This window comes from Antedon bifida, chromosome 4 (genome assembly GCF_963402885.1).
Source record: "Antedon bifida chromosome 4, ecAntBifi1.1, whole genome shotgun sequence".
In the NCBI taxonomy this organism is placed as follows: domain Eukaryota; kingdom Metazoa; phylum Echinodermata; class Crinoidea; order Comatulida; family Antedonidae; genus Antedon; species Antedon bifida.
Genome location: NC_136229.1, coordinates 18,423,142 through 18,450,576, shown reverse-complemented (window position 1 = coordinate 18,450,576; position 27,435 = coordinate 18,423,142). Strand labels below are relative to the sequence as shown.

The following is a 27,435-nucleotide window of genomic DNA, read 5'->3' as shown; positions in this document are numbered from 1 at the left end:
AGTTTAGTTCATTCTTATTCTATGTATTATCACAATTAGTGGTATAGGCCTAACTGGTTAGTTCTATAATAGATTGTATGTCTTTTGACGGGAGGTAAGTGGTCAAACTTGTGTTTCTATATCTAACCAAGGCAATCAAACACCTCAACAAAAATATTGAATGGAGAGCTGCTGAGATGGGCAAACGAAATATTTTTGTTCAAAGTAAAATAAATTCTAAGCTAATATCAGTATAGCTAACGATAAGAAGTGGAAATTATGATGCTTGTCTTATATACAAAGTTAAAACAATAACGGAAACAAACAATATTATTAAAGATGAACAAAATATTATTTTCGATTTTTTGTTGTTGAATATGCCATTTTAATGTCACATAATAGTTTCAACAAAAATTGAATCGAAAAAAAATGTATTTACCTGAAAAAACTGTAATTTAAAGCAAAAATAGTCTTTGGTTGAATTTGACCCTTTATTTTATGTGAGAAAACACTATTTAAATATGGTAGTGATATTACATCATCATGTCCATATATGGGCACATCACGTATTTTTGTCACTTAAAGGTTAAGTCTTATTGATATTTAAAAATTAGTTTGAATTATTTCCATTTGTTGACAGTTTGTACTGCAAAATGCAAGGATTGAATCCTACAATAAAAATCCGACTTAAAATGTGATTACTTTCCATTGTTTTCTGATGTTAATTAGGGCCTATACAGTATAGGTTTAGTTTAACATGAAAATATAATTACGGATAGTGTACAACTTTGTTGGATGAAATTTGATCAAAAATTGGATCGAAAAAACCACTGAAAATTGCATTTAACCAAAATTAAATTGTAACTGTTTATTTTGTCTTTTTAAATAAGCAAAACATTATTTTTTGTTTTGTTTGATTGTTTGGTGGTTTTTTTTTGTTGCAAAAGTGAGTGATTTTTCTAAAACTAAAAAATGACCAATTCAAAGTTAGATTCATCTTTAAAAAAAGGGGACAATACTACATCTTAAGGGTTTTTTGCGCTACTTCTTATAAGCGCTGATAGTCAATACAATGTTGTATTGTCTATTATAAACCCCTTATGATAACACTCACTACTATAACTGCTCTATAATAGGCACTTGTGGGGCTTATACAATTATTACGTATAGCCTATAAACTCACCGGGCCAAAGCGGGCGCATGTTATTATTCCGAACGGTCTATATCATCATCTTTTAACTATTAAAATAGTTTACAATTTCCAAATATATTTTAAAATGTATTTTCCCCCAAAAAATATGAAATAAGATTAATTAAATCAGACTTTGAATAAGTTATGTTGTAGTTTTAATAAAGTTAATCCCTTCCGTAAAAAAAAAATGTTTTCTCATATAAAATGACAACATAAATGGTCAAATTCAACCAAAAACCCATTGGGTGGCAGCCAATTTGACTATTTTGTTGGCTTTAAATTACAGTTTTTTCAGGTAAATAAATTTGTTTTCGATTTAATTTTTAAAGTGGATAACTATTATGTGACATTAAAATGGCATAACAAATTTTTTTTTTTTCAGGGGGACAATACATCTTTAGGTGAAAACTATTTTTAGTATGTTTTTGTCTCTGTTATACAGAGGAGTGCAAACCTACTCTCTCATGTTCGGTAATACAGGTACTGTACTCTATAATAAATTGGAGCATCAAATGGTGCAAATAAAAGACAGTTTCTGAGTGTTAAACAAACGGAATGCTAAATTATACAATATAACAACACATTTTATTTTTAATATTTATTTTTTCCTAATCATAATTTATTGGGTATTCATGCAGTCTACAAAATAGATTAGAGCAATCGGATTGTGAGAATATTCTAATCATCAAGCAATTATATTGTTGTTGCATGATCAATAATTTTATTATTAGGCAGCCTTCGATTTGCGACGACATAGGACCTGTACGCATAATGGTATCTTTGGTCATCGGCTTCACCTAGACGGGTGTCCAGACAAGTGAGGACGAACGTCCCAGTGCTCTCGCGTGCACACAATGAATTATAATGACGTAATTAGTTCCCAGGTCGTCGCAAATCGAAAGCTTCCCGTTGCATACGTCATCATTATCATACTTACAGGCAGTAGGCCTACAATTAGATTGTGTGTTGTTTGGGCCTATATCCAAAAAATTAGATAATTTATGTTAAAGACAATTTTATTGTTTATCAGTATCAAGAATAAAAAGTACTGTTTGTTGTTGTTTGAGTTAATTACAGTACAGTTGATATAGTTTAATCGTGGTTCTCACCCGGACGATAAGGATGTAAGCCCAACGCAAGCGAATTGACCAATGACAAGCAACAGTTTGGATAATCCATCGCTTTGTGATTGGTCAAGTTACTTACATTGTGCTTACAGCGTTGTGGAAACTAAGCTATTATTGAAATCAGTCAATTTTAAATTTTCCCTGACCCTACCTTCACCCGTTTTCACTCACACACACACACCTCAATGAATATTCATGAAGTAACAATTCTACCCATAAGCATTGCAGCATTTTGTAAGGGTGCATGATGGGTAATGGCAGTTTCAATTATGCTGCATATTTATGTGATGTGTATTACATATACAAATTTTTTGGATTAATATTCTTAATTAAATCGAATTTTATTCCAGTGCATCCGAGTCACTGTACTGTATTATATCTCCCCAGTATCATAACTAAATTCTGTAATACAGCGTCACATATGTATCACATGTGGTGCCTTTTACTCTGTTAAAGTTAGGTTTATAGCCTATGATACGGGCATGTGATGCATATGACATTGTACCACAGAATTTGCTCAGGATACTGGACAATTTTAGATACAGTATCAAGAATCAGCTGTCCAGTTTTAGATTAAATTTTACTCCTTTTTTCAATGTATGTGAAACACGCAACATTTACAAATTATATACATCTGTCCGTCAACAATGTCATAACCGCTTCAGCGTTCTCTTTTTATCTCGTTTCTTCTTTTCTGCGACTTTTTTATCACTGGCATGTTTTTTCGCTGATGGTCCTTCCATGCTAGATGAGTGACTACCTTCTGGTTTTGTTCGGGAATCTTTGGAAGATCGACATGTTGGTAACGCATGTATTTCGGTCATCATTTTGGCGCGTTTGAAATAATCATCGTACTGTTCTAGTAATAACTTGCCCGCCTCTTCATTCAGTGCAGATTCAGGATTTGGGTAAATTAATAAACATTTTACAGTCTAAGTAGAAAAAAATGAATTTAAAAACAACAATTAAACAAATTATATAAATACTGCAATAACCAATAAAACAATAGTACTAAAAAAAACGTACCAACAAAAGCTGTTTGATTCCCAAGTCTGCTTTCCAATCTTTCTTTAACGTGTTGACACAGATTTCACCGTTACTAGCCACGTTGGGATGGAACACTTTGGTGACAAAGAAACCTTTTGGCGGAGATTGTGGGAAATCTCGTCCAAGAACAAGTTTAATTCTAAATTGACCGCCTGCGTATGGTGTTCCAGCTAAAAAAGGAAGAAAAAATCAAAATAAATAACTAATATGCAGTTATTTTGGCTAGACTGTAAGTTTTTGGCTGAAAAGCAATTTGCATGGATGTAGCTTGTAGTGACCTAAACTTATGTTCTGTTAAAGAAGTTAAGCATTATATTATTTGTTGTTTATTAACACATGCAATATTGAGGAATGTTAACCACAGTAACTATGCTTGATTAATACACTTACATGGACCTTCTATTGTGGCCTGGATATCTGTGATATCATTCTCACTTGCTAGAACTTTAATGCCCTCAGGTGGGTCAGACATTAATTCCATTACCTCTTTGGCTACACGCCTTATTATTTGAGGCGAAAGGTTTTCGACATTAGAACTCTGCTATTATGAAAAAAGAAAGTATAATTTTAAATATGTATACAAAGTATCCTAAAAATAGAGGTTTTCATTTGTGTTTTAAATAAAAATATGGTTTGAAATGAGAAGTCTAAAAAAGAAAATTTAAATCTAATTATTAACAATCTCAATTTTTGTTTTCAAATTACTTGAAAACATAGAAATTCAGTTGTTGATCATGCCTAGAATACTGATCTTCTAGTTCCACAACAATGTTAAAATCAATTTTTTGGGAGTTTCATACCAGGAATGTTTCGGCCCTGATGTGCACAGACGTTTCAAACTAGTCATCGGGGATGTTGCATGCTAATTAAGCTCGTAATTGGGAAATCTCAAGGCAGCAGTAACGTCAAACTTGACATGTATGTAACAATTAAAATTTAAATAGGCTACACCCACTTCCAAACGTTGACCCAGATGGGCCTTTTTGTTTGGTACATATTCATATATCTTACGTAACCGTAAGCACTGTCACTCAGGCAAAATTGATCTAATTAAATGAGCCTACGCCTCTAACCTAGCCCGATCCAGTGAATTGCCATCCTAGCTAGGCCTCTATCTAGGCCTAGGCCCTAGTTGAATTTAGGCTAGGCCTAGTCGATGTGGGGCTAGGCCTAGCTAGGCTAGGTAGGCGCGGCCTAGGCTAGCCTAGCTAGCTAGGAGCTTAGTATAGTAGGCCATCGTTTTATCAACGTAAAACAAAATAAATCGACATATGATCAATGAACTGACGAATTCCAGTCAACCGTAATTCACTTACACTAGCCATAGTACTTTTAAAAAGAAAAATAATTATATTATAACACCAGATTTTAGTAGAATTCCGGACTTCCTTCTGGTACCAAACGTCTTTCTTTTGTTTTGCTAACTTGTCAATTTAAAAATCGGAATACAAATTTATGAAATGACCAATCAGCTTGCAGATATTTTGACCTCTAAACAGGAAGTTGACATTAGCCAAAAAGAAATATAAATACTTAATTTACTTATAATGTGAACATGTACCTAAGCTTAAGAAGTATAATTAATAACTTATTACTAAATATATATATACTTATTTTTAACAAATTATTTTAGTACTAGTAGAACGAACATAATAATGTGACCCCACGTCGTAAATAGAGAGAGGTCGTGACCATGTCAAACATGATGTCATGTTTCATATTTTGCATAGACGAAAGACGGACGGGCTGGATGGGGCGAGCCACTGCACTGGTATAAAGTATAGGAGGAGGCCAGGAAGTACATTTTACTGATGTTTTTATAAGCATACCCAACTATGGGAACATTTTTGTATTAATTAGAAAACTCAAAGGTAAACCATTGAACATTGTGTATATTTTGAATGACTGCTCTATGATTAATACGTATAAAATAGCAAGTCATTTTTTGTCAACAGCAAATTGTTGATGTTTATGTATAGTCCATCAGCAGCTAGAGAGAGGGTATAGTTTAGGGCCTACCAACCTAGTACTACTACTAGACGAAATGTTCTGCCGGGCCTACTACTACTCTAGCTAGGCTAGGCCTACCTAACTGACCTAGGTCTAAAGCAGACTCTATAGGCTTGGATTTGAGAAATGAAGTATAATTTTTACGTAAACCTGCAGGATGAAGTCTGAATTATAATAATATTTAATAATATATTATTATTAATAATAATAAATACTAGCTAGTGTAGGCCTAGGGCCTAGCTAGGCCTATAGACTTGTTTTTCTTGGAAATTTGAAAGTCATAAACGCTGATTTTTAATTTATATAAATGAATATTGAATATTTTTTATTTTTATGCTTATTATTCGATATTAATGGATAACTACAATACATTTTTTATTTAATAATAATTTTAATATTTTAGGCTATACACGAATTCTGTTATTTTATTAAAAAAAATAAATTCTGAGATCGAAGACTAAATATTAAAATCTGGTGCAGTATATTATTCTCCTGTGTTTATACCGGTCTAACACGAACATGGTCTAGGACTACAGTAGGCTACCACGTACACTGACGTGTTTGCGCATGTGATGATTAAAATTATTTTTGTGATGAATTGAAAGATGAAATTGCGTAATAAAATTGGTGTTGATGAGATTCATATTTTTTTCCCTGGCATATTAAAGGGGAAACTCGATTGCACAGATCTAGCTAAGTATTCCAAATCATAACAAATCAGCTGACAATACTTTCACTGTTTAACTACTGAACTGAATATAGTAAATCGGCAAGTAGAATCAGCTGCTTGGAATGAGTTTATTGTCTTACAGTAGCTCTGTCAAAATTAACTTTATGTGACAAAAACATGTGATATGCCCATATGGTCATGATGTCATATCGCTACCATATTTGGGCATATCACCACCATATTTGGCCACATCACCACCATATTTGGGCAAAAATAATTATCATTGGTTTTATACTTTTATACAAATTTTAATATTGAGAAAATGTAAATATCTTTGTAATTCAGCTAAGGCTGCGATGATAGTGAAATAAATGAAAAACAAAAAAAAATGAAAAAAAAAATGACACTTTTGTTGTCAAACTAGTTTGATAGAGTAGAAAGAATTTTAAACATTTTCTAAAAACATTTGAAATACAAGAATCAGATAATTTATTTAATAAAAAATGTGTGTAATGTGTCGTGGCAGAAAATTGCTATTAAACTGTTTTAGTACACAAAGTTAATTGGTTTTTAAAAGCTGTTTATTTTTTTATATAAAACATATCAAATTGCATGTTTCTTGCATTAATTTAATATTGTAGTTCAAATTATTATATATTTGCACTGACATTGACTTGACAAAGTAAGCTATATGATCTAAACCAATACTGCAATGCTGTACGCATGTATGGTACTGTACATCTATACAGTATCTGCTAAAATATTTATAGATTATCGGAAGTCATGTCAAGTATGTATTACTGTTGATAACATTCCAGTTAATCCCTACTTTTATTCTACATAATAATAAATTAAAGGAATTGGGTTGATATATTTTGGATTTTGTTTGTATTCATCTGTGCGACAGCACAATTTATCTAATAATTTTTTTCTTTTTCTGTTTATAAGTTTATTAATATGGATGATATTTCCGAAATAAAAAGAAATTGAGAAATTGAATAATTGAATTGAATACGGTCAAGATAAATACAAAATAATAATTTGAGTTGAAAATAAAACTGTAAAACCAGAAGAAAAACAATTTTTGTTAGACCTTTGTAAATTAAATATATGGTTCAATATTAGTTCAGTATTATTTCTCCAAAATGAATTCATTTCAAAACTCAAAATGTGTTTAGCAACAAAGAAAATGACAGCAATATTATTGTTATTACTCTGATGAACACTGATTATTTTGTAAGCTGCAAACTAGGGATTTAGAAGGTAGATTTAAATATCAAGTTACTAGCAGGTATAGTGATGTCACTTGGCAGTGAGACTGATATGTTTTTAAACAGAACCTACAAAATTTAAATATTAAAAATAGCCATTGTTATCTTAGCAATTGGACACTAATATGAATGTTATAATTTATTGTAGAATTAACCTATTTGATGGATTGACGTAGATTGTAATATTTTTCTATAAATATTGATGTTAGCAGTCTCAGTATAATTAGTTACATTGTATGCCTTTAACGACCTTTATATTAAATGCTAATACAATTTTTAAAAATACATACAGATTCATAAAAAAATAAAAACATTTTAAAGACCTTTTTATCAATCTACTCAGCTTTCCTTCTTCAGTTGCTATTCTGATGTTATATAAACAATAATAACATTTTAAAGACTTTTTAATCAATCTACTTAGCTTTACTTCTTCAGTTGCTATTCTGATGAACAATAATAACATTTATAATTTATTTATTATGTGTTTGTTTTTTCAGAAAATATTTGTGTACATGCTTTTATTGTTATACAGTAACTGTGAAATCCCATTTTATTGGAAGGAAAAACGCCTGTGAAAATGCTTTGTTATAGTTGATAATTAGCATATATTGTATTACACCTGGTTCATCCAGGTGGCCATCTGAAGGTAAGAACATAGTTACGATAATGTGGTTGTAAAAATTCCTTCTACTGCATCATTTACCTACATCCACTAAGTTGATTAATATACAGTAAGCCTTACTGTACCCACTTCTACACAGGTAGAGTAAACTGTTTGTGTGATTCAGTAGATTTCATAAACAGACAGACAATTTCAATATTTTTGGCTTTAATTTTCAGTTTTGTCAGGTTTAATTTTTTGTGAATAACCTTTATGTGACATTAAAATAGCATATTGAACAAAGAATTACACAAAGGACACATTATTGATAATGTCACATTTAAATACAGTAATAGTTGTTATAATCTCCTCTAGCCCCCGAAATTGGGATGACTTTGAGGGGTGGGACTATACCCGGAGAAACCTTGTTTCAGGAAAAAAATAATTGGTAATTAGAATTTCTTGTCAAATCTCATCTGAACTGGCTAGAGAGAGGCCTACATCAGACCAATAGTCAATACTGCGGCTATACCTGGAGATATGCCTGTTCGTGAAATTAAGACATAAAATAGGAGATGGGATTAGACCTGAAGTGGGATTATCCCCGAGGATATGCGGTATTAGGAAGTGACGACTGACGACTTAACTATGCCATGTTAGTTCATTGTGCGCATGCTGTAATATTGAGACATGTGTCCTTGTTCCTCACCTCAACCCAAGTTTGATGCAGTCTATTGTAGGTCCAGATTTGCGATGACCGAGGACCAACCTAGCCAAGTCAATCAACTTGTCGTCGGTCACCTCAAATCGAAAGCTCCATATTATTTACTAATTTTTATAAATGTTTACAAAAATATATATAGCTGGTTGATTTGATATCCCATGGTAATAATTTAAACCCATCATCATTTTGTATATTAAATTAGTGATATTTTATTGGTTATATAGAAGCTGATGACTTATCCTTCTTAATGCCGATTATATTAAGCATTAAGTTTCTTAAATTTCATTTTGAATACTAAAAACATGGTAGATACAATGATACTTTTAGTTCCAATGAAAATTTATGCTTGACATCTTGTTTTGTTAGGTTTTCATCATGCTTCATTTAAATTATTTATTATTTTGAATTGATGTTTAAATGAACCCATTAGATTGAAATGAACACAAGGATAAAAGCACTAAAAGGCAAAGGTAAATGTTATTATGAAAGTACAATACTGAATTTGAGATATTTTTGTATACAAGCTTAAGTGCATCACTTTCCAATTTCCAATAAAAGATATAGTTTGAATAATATTAAAACATTGTTGTTCATTAGTCTGCAAAGAGGCATACCTATGGCTCTTTACTAAAAGTAAATTTTAAGCCCGCCCTTCCCCTTCTCCCTCCTCCTCACTGAATGATGCTACATATCCTCTTCTCTTGAACTTTTACTGCCCTTTTGATGTAATTTGTATTACCTTGGTACAATGATAGTAAGAATTATATTCTTCAAATGTCAAATTGTCTACAGGCCCAGAACGCATCTGCTTATCCTAGCATACGTATCCCATGAGTCACAGCTAATATTGCCAGATGAGAAAGTTTTGGGATGACTGGAATCTGCAATTAGGTTGTGATTATTTACAGTACTTTATTTACTGTATTTCCTTGTTAACTATTACAAACATGTATTATGCACTTGTCAATTGTATGACCCACTATGCAACCCCGGGGAGAGGTGCATCATTTGTCCGATGTGCGTCATACCTGAATACCATGACGCACGTGACCCATGCGTAAAAAATGTGACCATCATCACCCATTTTGACGCACTGTGATGTGACCATGTTGTTTATGATATTTTGAGTGGTAAAGTGTCAGACATTGACACACCATCGTTCATTGATGTGACGTACCTTCTAGGTTTTTAGACGTAACTATTTGTAAATGACGCAGCCATGACGCACCTCTCCCGGGGGTCGTATAGTGGGTCATACAATTGACAAGTGCATTACCACTACTACAGTACTACTGTTTACTGTCTACATTTATTAATGCTACTAGCTACACAGTATCACTAAAACTGTAACCCTACACGATCCTACTACTATATAAGATCCATATCCATCAAGTCTGTACTTTCCCATGTCATTCACCATATACTATTTTAATAACTACTGGTATTAAAAAAGGTCTGATTTCATTGTATAATTTTATTGAAAGACAATTATTTGGAACTATTGTAATCTTATTTCTAAGAATGCTTTGTCTGTATGCCAAGTTTTATTATTTTCTATGACTAAACTGTACCCATAGGTACTACCGTTTATAAACCGTACCCATGAGTACTACGGTTTATAAACCGTACCCATGGGTACTACTGTTTCTAAACCGTAAATAAGAATTAAATATTACCAACTAAACTCCTAATTTCTTCTAATTCAAATGAATGATTCAAAGATATGAATAAGTTTTCAACTACTACACATTAGACATGAGTGCTGTAGAGGTCTGCTGTACTATGTGTTTTAATATTAATATTATAACGGATAAATAAACTAGTATTGTAACACTGTTACTATATATTATATCACTACTTATTTATAAACATCAATAATTTATGGGTTTTTAATGGTATGTTAACTGCAACTGTCAAATTCCAAGATTGCATTTCAGGTATAAAAACCATTTGTCATAACATCTCACTCATCATTGTGAATGTAATCCCCAATCCAGGTCAACTCCACAGTCATTTTAAAGCTTATCTTATTATTGGTCCTCCTGACCTAGTTCTCCATAATTTGTGTGAATAAATTAACTAAATTGATTGTCATTAGAGTGGTGATCAGGTGATAATTGTTGATTACTGTTAATCAGGAGATTTCCTTCCTGTTGTGTTTTATCAGGGTTTTAAATGTTGCATATTTAATTAGTTATGGCAGCTATTTTGAGCTTTGATTTTTCATTACCATACTGAATCAGGCATGCATGTAAACCCACTTCATTGAAGCAACCGGTGCGTGATGATCATTCATTTGAAGCTATACCCTGATGGACTTATATCCCAACGTCAGTACAACATTTTTTTGGGGGAATTGTTTGTGTTGTGTAACTAAGATCCTGTTTCTGCTGGGGAAAAATATTAATACCCATGTGAATAAATTACCCCCAATTTCTTAGCAGTAGAAGCAGGACAAATTTTCAATAACGAATTATATGGGATTGTGAAAATAATGGTTAAAAACTTGATTTGTGGTTAATTCAATTCAATTTCTTTATTGCTGCAAATGCCATCAAGGGCTAATATTCGCTTAAAAATATATCATACAAACATAATTATACATATTTACATTTAAAATTGTTGTTATCATTACTATAACACGGTTATCGCTGTGCAACGCAATATAACGGTTATTTGATTGACAGTTGTAGAATCTTAAACATTATATATATATTATATATATACTGTATATCTAAAATGTATAATTATATAGTATGTTAAATTTGTGTACAAACGCTCCGATTACTGCTTGAGACACATGAATGATTTCTCTTATATCCTACCACCACATATAATTTCAGCGAATTCATCAGTTTCATTTTTTAGCTTGTTTAATTGCATAAGGAAGTACATGTTATTATTTAACTTTATTCAATAGTTGTACAACACCTCATAGAATTATCTTGCTGTCAGTGTTGACCTTATTATTATACTACACATTGTGATGGTAACTATAGAAAAGGGAAGTAGAATTATATAATAACCCGTGTCTTATTAGTCATCATGTACCTTGCCATTAGCTAGCACATTGTTATTGTTATGATAATGTTAAATAAAGTCATATCTTTACAGCATTTGTTGCATAGATGGTTTTATTTTATTACTTTAGGTAAAATATCCAACGTTCTTACTTACTCTGTACAGTCAACCGTATCATTTTACATCTCATTTACAAATGCACAGTCCTCAATGAATGATGCCAATTCTACATTCTGTCCAAAATTTGTTTTTTAACTCATGGTTTTGTGAAAAAAAAACCTCTGAGTATTCTTCAAGTATTGATAATAATAATATAGGGTTTTCTTCTGAATTTCGCATACAAACTTTCTCATTTACAAACTGCTTTCACTGAGACCGACTTAACTAGAAAGTAGAATAACGTTATAATATTCATAGTGTTTGAATTTTCCACTTTTCACACATTTTTTTTCCCATCTAATCTATTGAAATTGGATTCAGAAGAATTTTAACAACAATCAAAATATTATAACAAACATTTACATTTGATTTTCATATTAGTTTATAAATTAGAAGTGAGCCCTCTAGTGTCCATTGGATTATAAAAATATATTGGATAATTGGAACTACATTTAATGGCAATCAATACATAATAGTAGGAGGCTATACTTATCATGAATATTACTTTTTTTCCAATACAGAGATATATTTTGTGGGATAATTTATATGCTGTATTTTTGCAGACATTCATTTTTAAACAAGAGTATCATAGTTGATACATATATTAAAAGTTATGTTTGTGTGCGATACTGTACATGTTTTTCAAAAAGGGAATAAATTAAAGTTGAAAAGATGGTATATCAAAAACCTCAATTTATTCGCCATGAAAATCTTTAAACCGACATAGAGGGCGTACATGTTGAACGACGCTTTTAAAAATCGGCAATAAATTGTATGTTTAAAAGTCACAAAATCGATTGTGTCCTACTTATTGCTAAACTGAGCCTTGCATATTGTTTGATTTGAACTTTCAAGCTACTAACAAACCACCTGAAATAAGTCAAATCGTAAGTTAAGGTGTGTTTTTTCAACAAACTTGTCTGACTAGGCCTCACAACGCTACGTTACCGTTTGATAGCGTACCTATCAACCGTATCCAAGGACGCTACCGGTATCCAAGCTGATTACGAAACACACACCTGGGCCTATCTTTTTGATCTTTATTTTGATCTGATCTTTGATTTGATCTTTGATTTGATCTTCGTTTTGATCTTTGATTTGATCTCTGATTGATCTCTGACGAAAGTTTCACCTACACACAATTGAGGCCGATAGAAAAAATAGACGACGGCATACTAAGGGTCTACATTTTATTTGCTAAATATGCCGGACGAAACAAACGACAAATCTAAGCCAAATGATCAACAAACAGGGACACTGGATGAGCAATCTAGTGCTACTAGTACAAATTGTAGCTTGGAAACCTGTAAAAAAACTAATGGAACACTAGTAAAATGCTCGAACTGCAGAAACTCATATCACCTGACATGTGTTGACCTAAAGAGGCGACCAAATCCAAAATGGGCGTGTCAAAATTGCAAAAAGGATATAAGTTTCATAGTAAAACAACTGAAAGAAAAAGTTGAGACCTTACAGACAAATGTAAACAAAATTTCTACTGAAAACGATCATGTTAAGAAACGGCAAGCAAGTCTAGAAGATGAAAACAAAAAACTAAAGCAACAAATGACAAGCTTAAACGTAAAGGTCAGCAAACTTGCGATGATATAAATTATAATCTAAGGCACAGTGATACACATCTATTTATCCCGAAGCCAAAAACCGATTTTAAAAAAGAAGTCTGTCTTATCGTGGAGCAATTATATGGAATAGTCTCAATGTTGATACCCTTCCAAATTCAGTTAAGTTGTTTAAAACGTATCTGAAAAATGCATTGTAAAACATAATGGTATGGTAATCTACGATGGTGTACATCCAACTTTTAAAATGGCTAAATATCATGTAAAATGTGTGTTTTATCACTATTATTTTAAGGTTAAATGAAATCAAAAAGATTTATTATGTATTACAGTAGAATCCCCATAAATTATACACTTCGATAAGGGTTCCCGTTTACACGGGAAGTACCGGTATGGTGTACCCTAAATAGAGGTGTCAGGTGAAGGGGATTCTGCTGTAATTTTGTTTCTTTTCAATTTCAATTTTTTCGTTTCTTTCGTATTTATATGGTGTTGGTTTTTTTTTGTAATACAGTATCACGAACTTGTGTAAAAACAATCAATGTTGATTGAACGAGTTGTGCTGTACATCAGTCTCGTGTCTAAATAAAGTTTATATATATAAACAATTATAATACTACAATTCATGTTATTTTCTTTCCAGATTCTTAAAATATAACAAGTTTTGTAGGGTGATTCAGCACAATATCAAGCTGGATACCCCTTCTCTAAACCCATCATCCCCTGTAGGGGGTGATGAGCCGATGGATGCCACCTTCAGTGTTCAAAGTCCCCAGATGATGGAGGTCTTGCAGACAGAGGACATTCCTGTTACGGGCATCTCAAACGTCATCCTCCAACAAGGTCAAATAATGCAGCCTGACATTCTGCAAACTTCAGGCTTTCAGATCGGTTCCATTCAGCAGTTAGCAGCTCCAACTTTTCAAACGACAATCGGTGGAATGCCTCTCACCACGTATACAACTTCTGGCATCCCGACACTTCAGACTGACATCGGTGGGCAGCAGATCTTTATTCTCCAACAGCCGATTACGGTGCCTCAAATAAAGATTGAAGATCAGCGACTGCAGTTGCAACATCAGCAGTTACTGCAACAGCAACTGCAACAGCAACAATTGCAACTACAGCAGCAACAACAATTACAGCAGCAACAACAATTACAGCAGCTACAACAACAGCAGCAGCAGCAGCTACAGCAACAACAGGTACAGCAACAGGTACAAAATGTGGAAACTGTACCAAGCATAGAGGAGACACCTTTGGGTGCCAATTTGGAGAAGAAAAAAGACGGTAAGTGTTTTATATGTTAAATTCTGTTTTTCTCTACTGGGAGTGACTGTAGCTTTTCTGAGCAATTAGGGGCACCACAACCAATACAATCGGCACATGTTTTAGGTTTTTCTCAATCAAGGTTCAGCTGGTAGAACAGTTTTCTCAGATAAGAACATAAAAATGGAGGTACACACCTAGAACTTGGTGCATCTTAGAGAATATGGGATTACCCCAGTCTACTTGTCCATTATAACCCCTGCCGTTTATGGTAGTCGCTGCACTGTACGCTTTGGGGTCCTTGGGGACCTAATCTGATTATTATCGAAACAAACAAGTTTAGTCAGTGCATCAACTATGTCTAGTGTACACAGTGTCAATGTTGTGGACATCACACATCCATTTTTTAGCGCTGGCAGACATCAGTAAATAGCGCTTTATAAAAGTTTATTATTATTATTATATCAATAAATTTAGGTAAAATATGAGATAATTTTCAATTGAATTGCTATCATCTGCACATTCTTACAAATCGATTGATAGCTTCCCATTGTTTCCACAGATAGTAAATTATTTGCTCTGTATGTTTGTATTTGTTGAACTCTACATACAGTTATAATAACAGAAGTTTTCTTTATTATTTTGTGTCATTTCATACAGTTGTCCCTATATATTGTCACCCTTTAATCTTATCACGTCAATGATCAATTATTTAGGGGTTTTCAGATATGAACCTTTCAAAATATACCCATTCAAGGAATAATGCAGGGATCAAGTTTGTACCGATAATGTAAAGTTCCTGTACATCATTCACACTATGATAAAGCAAAGCAAACTAAAATTCAAAATAAGGAAACTGCTGTATCTTTACTTGTTCATGGATGACAAACTTTCAATGATTGTTGTTCTTGTTATTTCAAATTTGTGTTGAAGTTTCAGTGAAATTGTAATGTAAATATAACAACAATGGACCTTTCTTATAGAATCATTCATTATTATAGGTCTGCAAATAACAACAACAATTTACATATTATATTACAAATTTAAATAAATGAGAATAGAAACAATCTACTCAAGGATGTCATTGCTAAAAATAAAGTAAAAAAAAAACTAGGTAGTAGTAATTTAATAAGATCAAGCAAGGTTCTTCTATTCTAGTTTGATATGTATACTCATAAGTGATAATATATAATTTTTATATCAACGATATTGAGAAGGTTTAAAATGAAAAAAACTGTTTAGAACTCTAGGCCATATAGTCGAATGATTGGTTGAGATTAAACCAAAGGGATTATCAGGAAATCCCAGGGAATTGAAGAGATTTAAACATTAATCTTAGGTCATGAACCCTTTAAGCAATACCTGTTCAGTTTTTACAAAAATTCCCGCTTAAACCTCACTTTGATAATTAGTAAGTGATTAACTTGATCCTTCAATAATTAGCCAGTTCTTCCTGATTAAGAATATTCTTTTAGATACTGTTCAATTATATTTAGTGGTCCTTGACTGTCAATAGTTCTTCCTGGTTATGAATATTCATTAGGTTATGAATATTCATTAGGTGATGTTCAATAATAAATTGTTATGAGGTATTCTATAGGAAGGTATGGTTTCCTTTTGAAACCTTCCCTTCCTGCTATACCTGGACGATAAAGTGCACTACCAACAGTTAGTGATGTTTGAATTTAAGAACCCGTCCGGACAATGCTCATAAACCTTTGGATAATATTTATATTGTAGATGCCTTGCTATAAAATAACTTTGGAAAATTTTGTGCTTTACTTAGTTGTTATCGATATTGAAAATCTATCTATACATTGATTGGATTGTACAATAATCAATACTTTTTGATTTTCAATTATTTTTTTGTGGGTGTGTCAGTGAAGAGCAGAGCACAATCAACATTACTGTGGTACTACATTATCTCATCGATGATTGGTTTGTCAATTAATTGAATCATGTCAAGAACTTAGGAGTTACTTCTGAAGGATTTTATGAAAGAATGTACCTTATTGCTCTGAAATCTTTAACGATCTAGTTACTGAAAGGATATTTTGAAATTTGTATTTGATTTTTTACTGTTAATACGACGGGGCGGTCTGAAGAATCTCTTATGTCATCAGAAATAAACAGGTAGGCCTACAGTTAACACCTCTAAAAAAGCCTTTTCACACTAGTTTCGCTGTTCAAATTTAAAGTTCAGGTTCTTATTATTTCAAAAAATGTGAACATTTTTTATTATAGTCTTCAGGTTTCCGAATAACAGTTGGTAGTAATAATCTTCAAAATATATATCACACTGTTTAGCACTCAAAACAGCTATGTTGAAACAGTTTTTCTTTCTTAAAAAAAGCAAATCAAATTCTCTGTATGTATAATGTAATTGTTGAGACAACATAATAATCTACAACGTGGGCCCGGTATAGGAATTTCACTGTACATTGTGGTTGGTACTCGCTATAGAAGCAGGAAGTGGTTGATACAATGAAGCGTTTTAATACTTTCAACTACTTTTTTTTTTATTAAAGAAAAGGTATGTTGTATGTGAAGAGGCTTATAGGCTTGCCCCAAGCATGGAGGTTTACCTCCATGACCCAAGCATGTAGTTATTTGTCTTTTTATGTTGTTAACCTACCAGTCTGCATTTCCTGTTTTGTCTGAATACTACATTAGTAATTTGATTATGTCAGGTATTATTAGTAAATTTCAAGCTGAAGTATTATACGTATGAAAGGCTATGTATGCCGAAATATTTATTTTTCTAACAATATTAAGTCTAAATGCCATCTACAACCTAGGCAAAGTTTTAAACTTCAATGGAAATCTAGAATTTGTGTGCTATTATTTTTGTTTATAGCCCCCTCTATTGTTAATATCATAGAGTGAGAGATTGTATTTTCCATTTTATGTCAGTAATTTGGCACTTCGTGCAGTCTAGTTATTAGTAATACAAAAGTATCCATTGGTGCTTTTCACATTAATTATAATAGTTAATTTTAAGTAATAAGATGGGTACTTGCTACAGTAGTTAATTTCAAGTGTTTCACACAAACTCTACCAATAATACTCAAAAAAGAGTTTAAATTTATTAATAGATATTTTGTGAACCTTTTTTATTTGGTTTACTTCGAAAACTGCCCAGTTCATAACATATCAACCATATTATTATGATAATTGTTTGTAATTCATTTCTTTATAATGAATGACCCACATCTATCAGCTAAACCCATGATTTCTGAACTACTGTAAGTCTTGTCTTGGAGCTGACATGAGCATAGAACCAAATACCTGTGATTGCCATTATTATCATTATAAAGTTCACAATAAATGTAATTGTTAATTTTACATTCTTCTTTTGATTAAATGTCATCCTCTGCTTTTAAATGCAAGTCAATTAAATTCGCTACAGTAACTATTATTATCATTATAAAGTTCATCGTAAATATGTAATTGTTACATTCTACTTTTTATCAAGTAGGCCTAACAACATCCTCTGCTTTTAAAATGCAAGTCAATTAAAATCGCTACAGTAACTTTCATAAATAATCAAACCAAGTTCAGCTGTTTTTCTGTCATTGTAATTTATAAGCAACAAATCTGGTGATCAAAAAGATATCGTTGCATCTTCAGGTTTAGCACATGTGTGTCAAGCGTAATTTATTCAAGTTTCCTATACATTTGATGTTCACCTTTAGGTTTAGAAGAAACCAGTTTATAATACAGTTCAAGTCAGTGCTGAAGAAGCTGTAGTATTTTGTCAAATTGTCCTTCAAATGCATTGATGTAGTTTTGGTTTCTATCAATTTTATAATTACTACATGTAAAATGCGTTAACTTTTCTTTCTTAGAAACGTCTTTTTAATCTGGCCCAAAGGTGATCTCTTTTGGGTTGACTGTAATAAAGAAGGATTACTGTACTATGGGTTAATATGATTGAGTGACCTATTTTAATGGCATTTTTTGTTCATGTTTCTGCTGCAAAACATAGTACATTTGAACAAAAGTCACTTAGTTCTATGTATTTTATATAAGAAATCAACCAATATCAACCACAATTTATGATTCTTCTAAACTATTTTGAAATTACAAAAACTGCCGAATATAAACAATTTCAAAGGCTCTCGCCTCCAATTTTTGACAATCTATATTCAAGATGTTCTGTAACATGAAACAGATTTTTAAATTTCAATCTAAAAATCGTCAATGTTTGTGGTATAGCCCAGAGTTGGTAGCTGAGCCCATGATTGATGAGGCTTGGTAGAATGGTAGACAGACAGAACCAGGAGCAAATTGCTTTTATCCCCTGAGGTGTTCCTTGTTGATGCAAGCTTCATGCACCATTGGACCTTCTTTGCACTCTTGCTCTCGGGACTAACTGACTATTGACTTCTTACTTATATATACCTCCGCCCTTATGTGTTTCTATTTGTAATGTTTCACTTTATACAATAGTAAAGTTTGAACCTACCAACTGCCTACTAGGCACTGATTAATCAAGTCTATTTTGTGCTTTTGAACTTGGATAAACCGACAATAGCCTGTTCTCCTCCATGTCTTGAAAAGACGATGATGGTAGCTTATGGGGATTTTCCCACAGGAGGGCGTGGTTCCCAGACTGTTATAATATCTCACTGTTTGAAGAGAATACCCTAATTGGTTTATCTCATTTTATAAATTACATGTTTCTAGTTTTTTGGTATATTTATTTGTTTTTAATAACGCTTCGGAAATAAATGTTATCTATGATTTTAAAATAAACAAACATTAAAATGATTTTTGAAAAAAAGAAAAAAACCAAATAAGTTATTATTTAAAAATTTGTAAAAATATTTTTGAAAATATAGAAAGAAAAAAAATATTGTGTTGAGTGACTTTATATTCATATTTTCTTGGACATTTGTGTGCACCTTTTGCAGGTACAATAGAAAACCTACCATTTTTCATTTAAAAGTGTTGATGTCAATGTTCTGTGACAATCCACTCCACCATCTCTCCCTTTTATTTTGTACTTTAATGAGTCCACACTTGGGACAGACACCTTCTCTTGATGTCATTCTTTTGCAAATTCCGCCAAAGACCTTTCATCTTTAAAATTCTTGGCTACATTTATCTGACATTTACGTTCAGCGTGAATTGTTACATTCATCAACAAATTTTATCATTTCGAACAAATATAATTATTTTTAATTTTTTTCAAACAAAGATGGTAAATGTAGTAAGTTAAAAGCACTTCTCTAAAAAAATGCATAAAATGCTGAATGAACTTATGGAATGTATCAAAACAGTATGGAAGCACGAACATATTCCGTAGGGTCTTGTTGTCAGTCTGAACCCAACACCAGGAAATAAATTTACGCTTGGTGCAAGTGTAGTTATGTAAAGGTCTAGAAAATGATCGACCAGAAATTGTCTGGGGTTTAGGACCTTAGGTTTGATATCATGTCGGATGATAAGTATCGGTACTTTTTTTTTAATCGGGAGAAAGTAAAATACACGAAGGATTTTATTTCGTAGACTTTTTACCAATTGGCATTAATCAAAATAGACAATTTACACAATATTACACATTCTGTTCTTAGTTACTTCATGTCCACAATACAACCTTTACAATAATGCTCTTAAATAAAGCTAATATTATTTACCATGTTGTGACGAGTCTGTCTCTATTAACAATCAGAGATTGACTCAAATAATATTTAATACTAATAATAATTTAGGCTTATATATCGCATTATGCTAAAGACTGGAAAAATAGATGTCAGAAAATTAAGAATAGTAGTGATTTACAATTGAATTTGCATGACGGATATTAATCGGCGATGAATTCCACAAGAAGACATTGACAGAGACCCAAGAATAAGAATGATTACCATAATGCGCTTTGTTGATGGACGGACGGACAGAGAAACTTACCATGTGTACAGTACATTTTTAATTTTGATATTTAAAGCTTAGAAAGTGGCATTACACTTTCTTACACCACATCATGTATGCATTAGTAATGTCAATTTTACCATTTTACCATTTGTTGTCTTTGTAATTCATCTTGACATCTAACTTCTCTGTTTTCACTTCATGTTGCTTGATGTTTCTCTTATTGTGATTTGGTAATGTTTGTTTTGAAAACAAGTTAAAACGATCATATTACAATGTTTGGGCGATAATTTTAAAGTTTTTTTTTCCTGTCATTTCATATTATCTTGATGGTTATGCTTGATAACAAGTTTATTTATTATAGTTCCTATAGCGAGAGAGTAATACAAAGCATTAAATGTGGCTGTGTATGTGTATAGTTCTCTACTAAGGTGAAAGTTGAAAAGCTATTTGTGACATTTGATCACTTCATTGCCTCTTTCAACACATCTGCAATCTTCCATCTCAAATTTATCTTTTAAAAAAACTAATAAAAACACAAAAAGCGTGTACAACTGCCGGCAACAAAGTTAATCACTTCCGATAAGTCTGTTTTAATGATTCCTCTGTGATTTCAAAGAATAGGTTATATTGATGATTATGGGTAAATTCAAACATATAGTAGTGGTGTTTGTTGGTTCATTTATTACCAATTCGTGTGTGTGTGTTGTCCAGCTTGTATGTCCAGTTGGCCAACAGGTGTTAAAAGTGTTTACTTTCATCAGTTAAAAATATCAAAATAAAACGAGTGCTACAGTAGGCCTATAACAATCTGAAAGATTATGTAGTTTTTTCTCATGTGCATTGTACAATTAGGATTTGTCTGTGAACTTGCTGTATTTCAAATCACTTCACTCCTTTATTTCACTTTAATTTTTTTAGTCTTAAGACTGTGTGGTACAGCAACAACCAATTACTAAATGCTACAGTACTATAGATTTCTCACCCTAATTAAAAAGATAAAAAAAATTAAAATTGGTTTTGAAGAACTTTAATGTGGAGAGATGACCAATAGTTTAGTAGCATGGAAGGAGTGACAATCAGTAATCGCTTAGAAGAGGAGAAAATTGATTTTAATAAAAGATAATAATGATGACACAGATAATGAGAGCATTCTATTTTATTGATCATCTTTGTTAAAGCAGCAAACATTGACAGTATTCTAGCATTCATTTATGAAGTCATAGTATCAAACCAGAAAACTATGCTACCTACTGTAATTTCCAGTTAGTTTAATATCTTCTTGTGTTTTTAATCGCCCTGAGGTCTTTTAACATACTTCAGTACCATACAGGGCACAATTTCATTGACATAATCATAAATGTGGTTGTAATTAATTGTGAATAAATTTCGATTACTGTTCCAAATTCAATTTTATTTGATATAAAAAATATGCTTTCAAAGTTTCAAAAGTAATGAAATTTTGAGTTATTAATGTAGTTAACTTATTGTTTAGTGTTTTCTTTTTAATGCCAGTGTCGGTAATATTCATATTTAATTTATATTACAAATATCAATCATACTTTTTAATATTATTCTGAATTTTTACTGCAGATAGTGTTTACTGCAGTATAACAATAACCCAATGTGATCGATATGTTTTGTTCATTTGTTTCACTTAAAGTGTCCGATAAGATATTATCTGCCACTAGTAACTTTTTTCCCACAGAGCATAGAATGTAGTATAAAGTATGTCGCACAAGTAGCAAGAAAAATCCACACTTTCCGTGTCTGACTTATAGCATGTTAATTATTTTCCATTTTTTCAGAGAATGATAATTTATACAAGAGTGATAGTAAGTGGAGTTAGTTGTTCCTATTGGCTCACCTCACTAAACTCATGTCACCTTTTATAGATCATGTCAAAATTAATTTATTGCAGTAAACATTTGACAAATTCAAATCATTTCAACATAACAAGAAATGATATGATGATTATTGTCAGTAATACTATTATAACTGCAGTAACTGCAGTTGATTAACTACTACTGCATTAAACATGACAATTTTCTTACAAGTTTACAAATATCTGCAATTTATTCTTTTGGCATGATCTCCATATAACCTAGCAACTTCATCAATCATTGTTGATAAAAAGAAAATAACTAAAAACAGCTAATCAACAATAATAATACTTTGTTTATATTTATTCATTTTAGTAAATAATAACTTTCTACTCTAATTTAGAAATCAAGTCAGTTTTCTTTAGTTTGTTGTTTAGTTAGTTTCTATTTTAATTGGGATTTAGATTGCACAACCTAATGCTAAAGATTGCCATGTGACGACAGCGTTACGGCCATTTGCACATGCTTACAAACCAACCTTTGTTGTGATTGCTTTTGCAACTATGCCAAATTTTTATATGGTAGTACAGTTGAGGTGCAATCACAACACCGCTTGATGCGACAGGCATTAGAATGGTCTACTAAAACTGGTGGTAGCCAATTTCATTTAGATCCTTATATTTCGTAGAAGTTGGAAGAAATTAGACATGAAACTAGCATGGTCATTTAATCAAAATATAATGATGTGAAGTGTGAAAGGTCAAAGGTTAAGTGCCATTTTGGGAAAGGTCGGCCTTTCTTTTGTTACATTGTCCTTTAAAGAGGATGTTATTGTCCTTCAAAAAGGATGATAAGCTGTTGGTTCTGTGCATGAAAAAAAACTGTACATTATTCGGACAGGGGATTATTGCCTCTATGCCTATGTGGCTTTCGTGTGTCCATAAATGACCTAATCCTATGACATGACCATCTAAGCATTAATGTATACTGGCACATAATGATATTATTACTAGACTACATAGTTCATTAATATTAAGATACCATTACTAGTTTATTATCTAGTGGTTAGATTTTCGGTTTCTTGTCAAGTGGTCACTCATTTGATTTTATATTTAATTTATAAAAACAAGAATTTTTCTATTCTATTGACTAATCTAATATTGATTAATAATGCTACAAAACAATTATGATAAATTTCCAAGTTTAAACGGAAAAAAACTGCCAATGAATCTGCTGTTAATCTTGTCTTTTACATTTAAAGTAAATCCAGATTTATATTGATAAATGCTTTTTGATCAAAACTGATGCTAACCACATTGACTTGAAAATTTAGTATTCCAATGCTTTTATTTAATGCAACTAATTTTAAATTTCCTCTTCTTCTGGCAACAAAACCATTTGATTTTGTTCATTGTTGAAACTAACCATCAAAGATTATAAGATTTAAATTCTTAATCATAATCATTTTTCATTTAGCAAATTTTAATGTTTACATTTTGTTTTTGTTATTTTTTAACTAACAAGAACATTTTGACAATATTCAAACATAATATAGGACAATTTGTATATATTTTTTTCTCTCTTTTAATATTAAAGAACCTATTCAAACAATGTTTAATCGACATTCTACAAAATGTGTTTACCACCATAAAGTTGTTTTGGCTCTACATGCCAATAACATACAAGTGAGAAAATGATAAGACAAAAATTGATATTGAGGAAGATACTATCCTAACTCTTTGCACCCTTTCCTGTATATTCCATTATTTAATATGTCTGATCATGGTTTATGCATCGGTATAAGATATCTACACAACGATGTACGAGGCCTGCCAGCTGTTAGTCTAACATGAAAGGCGGACAGTGTTACCACATCAGATCTACATGTAGTAACAGTTTTAGGTGAGGAGGTAGTTGCAATCGACATCATGCCTTTGTTCCGGTAATTGGTCTTGAAGTCCGCGTTGCCCTGGTGAGATTTGACACATTGAGCTAGGAGTTGTTAATTGATTAGTGAACTAGTTACGAGGGCTGTCACAGCGCTTACAACATCATGCTGTTGCTGGAGGATGATGTTGCAAGCAGCCAGTGTATGCTAGCTGCGTAGGAAATGATGCTGTAGCTAGCCAGAGTAGGCCAACAAACATTGTAATCTTGTGGTGGCTGCTTAACTTTCAATACAGGCAACTTAATTTCTAAAATTTTTATTGCGTTTTTGCAAACATGGTCTATGCAAAATATGATATTGAGAGCACACTGTGATTGGTCCTAAATCTATATTTAATATTTCGTACAAAAAAAGTTGCATTTAATTTAAACCATAACTAATTCTTTAAAAATTTTTAATTATATATATGGTATATTATATTTATATTTACCTTTTAATTTATATATAACTTGTAATACTTGTATATTATACCAGTTTATGTTTTATAACTTTTAATAACACACAATGTATAAATAATGTATAATATAATAATTATGCAATATTTATTGTATTTATTATTATACCATGTAGGAATTTAATTATTTCCTCCATGATATTACAAACTCACAACAATTAATATCATTCTGTAGGTTTCTCTAAATCGTATCTAGTCAATCCAATTTAGATTTCATTCCTTTTCCTTGAGGTTTATTTTTCTAGTACGTTTGTATAGTGTTTTTCAACTAGTTGCATAGTTGAAGTATTCTCACTGACCTTTGTGGAAGGGATAGCAGTGAAGCTTGCTGTTTAATCGTTCGTGGTTGAATCTGATTTACAACTTTACCATTTGCAATGAAGTATGTTTAGCGGCTTGCTTTATAAAAATGTGAAATGAATTCATCTGTCTGAAATTTTCTTCAATCTACACTTCCAGACACAGCAGATGGATATAGGCACACTTATCCAGACATACTATTTATTCACTTATTTAACCAGAAACATCCATCCAGGCACTTATGCTCCTATCCAGGGACTTGAACATTTATTCAGGGACTTAAATCTTGCTTTTCAAGCATTTACATCCAGGGTACTTGTATATGTCCAGGTACTTGCACATACATCCAGGTATTTGAACTAATATCTAGGTACTTCCACATTTATCCAGGTACTTTCCATATATCCAGGTACTTTAAATTACTTCAAGATTCTTGCATACCAGATAAATCCATGTACTGTACTTGTACAGCCATACTTGTAGGCCTACATACATCCAGGTATTTGCACTAATGTATCTAGGTACTTCCACATTTATCCAGGTACTTTCCACATATATCCAGGTACTTGAAATTATATCAAGATTCGTGCATATACCAGATAACTCCATGTACTATACTTGTACATCCATACCTGTAGACCAATATACCTGTCAACAATTTACTTTTTATCAAATTATAGTCTTTCACATTTAATACTACTACTAGTATCACATAATATTACCATTCTTAAATGGGAAAAAAGTTACAAAATATTATATTAAATATAAAACTAATTTGAATGGCAACTGAAAATTATTATTTTAAACACATTAATAGGGTTTAGTTTGACTTTAGACACTCTATACTTTACTGCTACCAATAGGCCTTTCACTGACTTTATCACTGATTGATGTATATATCAACTACCAGTCCTATGTAAACAATTTTGTAACTCAAATTCTGTTTATAGGAATAACAAAATGATTTGTCATTTTCAACCTTCAAGACTTAAATTAGGTTCATGTTTTTATAATACTTTAATGGTGATAGTAGTTTGGGGATGATATGGAGTAGTAGTGGCTTAAGAGGTAGAGTTTTATGTGCACATTCATATTTTGTTGGCCTGTCCAACTGTCTTAGTATTATGTTTATTTTAGGCTCATATGATCATTTTCTTCCTTTCGTTTTGAGTGTCGTTCTTACTCCCTCGCTCCCCGGTTCCATCATTCACCTACTGCGTGATGCCTACAACAACTGTTTAGACGTTCTTTGTGTAGGTGCGACTGTTCCTGGCTGGAAATTACCCATTGCTGGCTTAGGGGTATCTTCTTACACCCATGGTATGTGAAGCACACTTCAGGATTCTGGACCTCCTGGCAAACTTATTAGCATAATGAGCCTGGCGCGTGCCTTGGCTAAAAATACATGTGATGTCATAGTATTATAGATAGTGAGGTATAGTACTCTGTGTTGTAATTTATCTTGGCCTCTGAGTTCTATTTGATACAAGTTTTTAATGGCCAACATAAATCTTGGATTGGCTCCAGACAAAGTGTGAAAACTACACACATAGTACCTGTCTTATTATTTAATCAGTTTTTATGACTAAAGAATTGTTGATAAACATATAATACAGGTAAAAAGTTGAACTAATAATCAGTGTATCATTAATAAATACTGTACTTTATATAGCACCCTCTAGAAAACAAGATTTTTCATTTTTATCAGATAGATAGGCCAGTTTACAACTCCCTGTATAGGCTTAGAAATAAAATTATTGTTACAAGTAGCAATAGTTCAGTCACTAGTACATCCCCAAAAAACAGCAAAAATATCAAAGATTAGAACATGATGACTGGAAGTATATACTTGTGACTGAGCAACTTATATATTTTCTCATTTTATCAAAACTATTTAGTAAATATGTTGGTATAAAATACGTCTGAAACTTTTTATTTTTAGTTTCTAATTTAATTATTCACATTATTTGTGAATGTTGTATATTAGTTCGTACAGTACTCATTTCACTAAATAAAAATTAAGTAAGAAATAATTGGTCCATAGTTTACTTTATCCACTTAATTCTTCGAAACTTAATAGTGTAATAATTTAATTGTTCACATTATTTTAAAGAATGTTCTGGTAGTAATACTAATAGTTACTTAATATTTCACTTAAAATTAAGTAATTAATTCATTGGTTCATAGAGTTAAACTTTGCTCTGATAGCCTTGAGTTAATTTGCTTGTTTCCTTTTATTACCAAATACATTAGTCATTCAAGTGTTAGAATAATTAACCATAATTATCTTAATTAATATAATTAATAGCAATAATAATTAGCTTGATATCCTGATAATAGTATGTCTAGCACCTAATTAGTAATTATAACTATTTATTTAGGATTT

The 27,435-nt window shown here is 31.8% G+C and overlaps 2 protein-coding genes across 7 annotated transcripts in view; one reads left to right on the top strand and one right to left on the bottom strand.

Moving 5' to 3' along the window:
- Nucleotides 1-27,435, top strand: part of LOC144841130 (uncharacterized) — a 71,021-nt gene that overhangs the window by 8,548 nt on the left and 35,038 nt on the right. Inside the window, exons 1-3 of one of the 4 annotated variants that reach the window (XM_078697319.1) lie at nt 7,807-7,942; nt 14,025-14,671; nt 22,333-22,359. The exons of 1 other annotated variant lie outside the window; for it this stretch is intronic. In XM_078697319.1, the coding sequence (XP_078553445.1) occupies nt 14,125-14,671; nt 22,333-22,359 (574 nt within the window). In that variant the 5' untranslated portion in view covers nt 7,807-7,942; nt 14,025-14,124. Of the gene's footprint in view, nt 1-7,806; nt 7,943-14,024; nt 14,672-15,956; nt 16,784-22,332; nt 22,360-27,435 lie in introns of those variants that run through there. 2 more of the 4 variants (XM_078697320.1, XM_078697323.1) reach the window with 2 other exon arrangements.
- LOC144841160 (ubiquitin-conjugating enzyme E2 S-like) lies at nt 1,755-4,803 on the bottom strand. Of its 3 annotated transcripts, XR_013611994.1 has the most exons (5): nt 4,662-4,803; nt 3,736-3,886; nt 3,325-3,515; nt 2,023-3,230; nt 1,755-1,968 (listed from the first exon to the last, which is right to left on the bottom strand). XR_013611994.1 is itself a non-coding variant. In XM_078697381.1 (4 exons), exons 1-4 carry the CDS (start codon nt 4,668-4,670, stop codon nt 2,949-2,951), a joined length of 633 nt encoding a protein of 210 aa, XP_078553507.1. In that variant the 5' UTR covers nt 4,671-4,803; the 3' UTR covers nt 1,755-2,948. The 3 variants fall into 3 exon arrangements, 2 of the variants coding, with proteins under 2 accessions (XP_078553507.1, XP_078553508.1); XM_078697381.1 differs by having other exon boundaries at nt 1,755-3,230; XM_078697382.1 differs by having other exon boundaries at nt 1,755-3,230; nt 3,736-3,883; nt 4,662-4,783.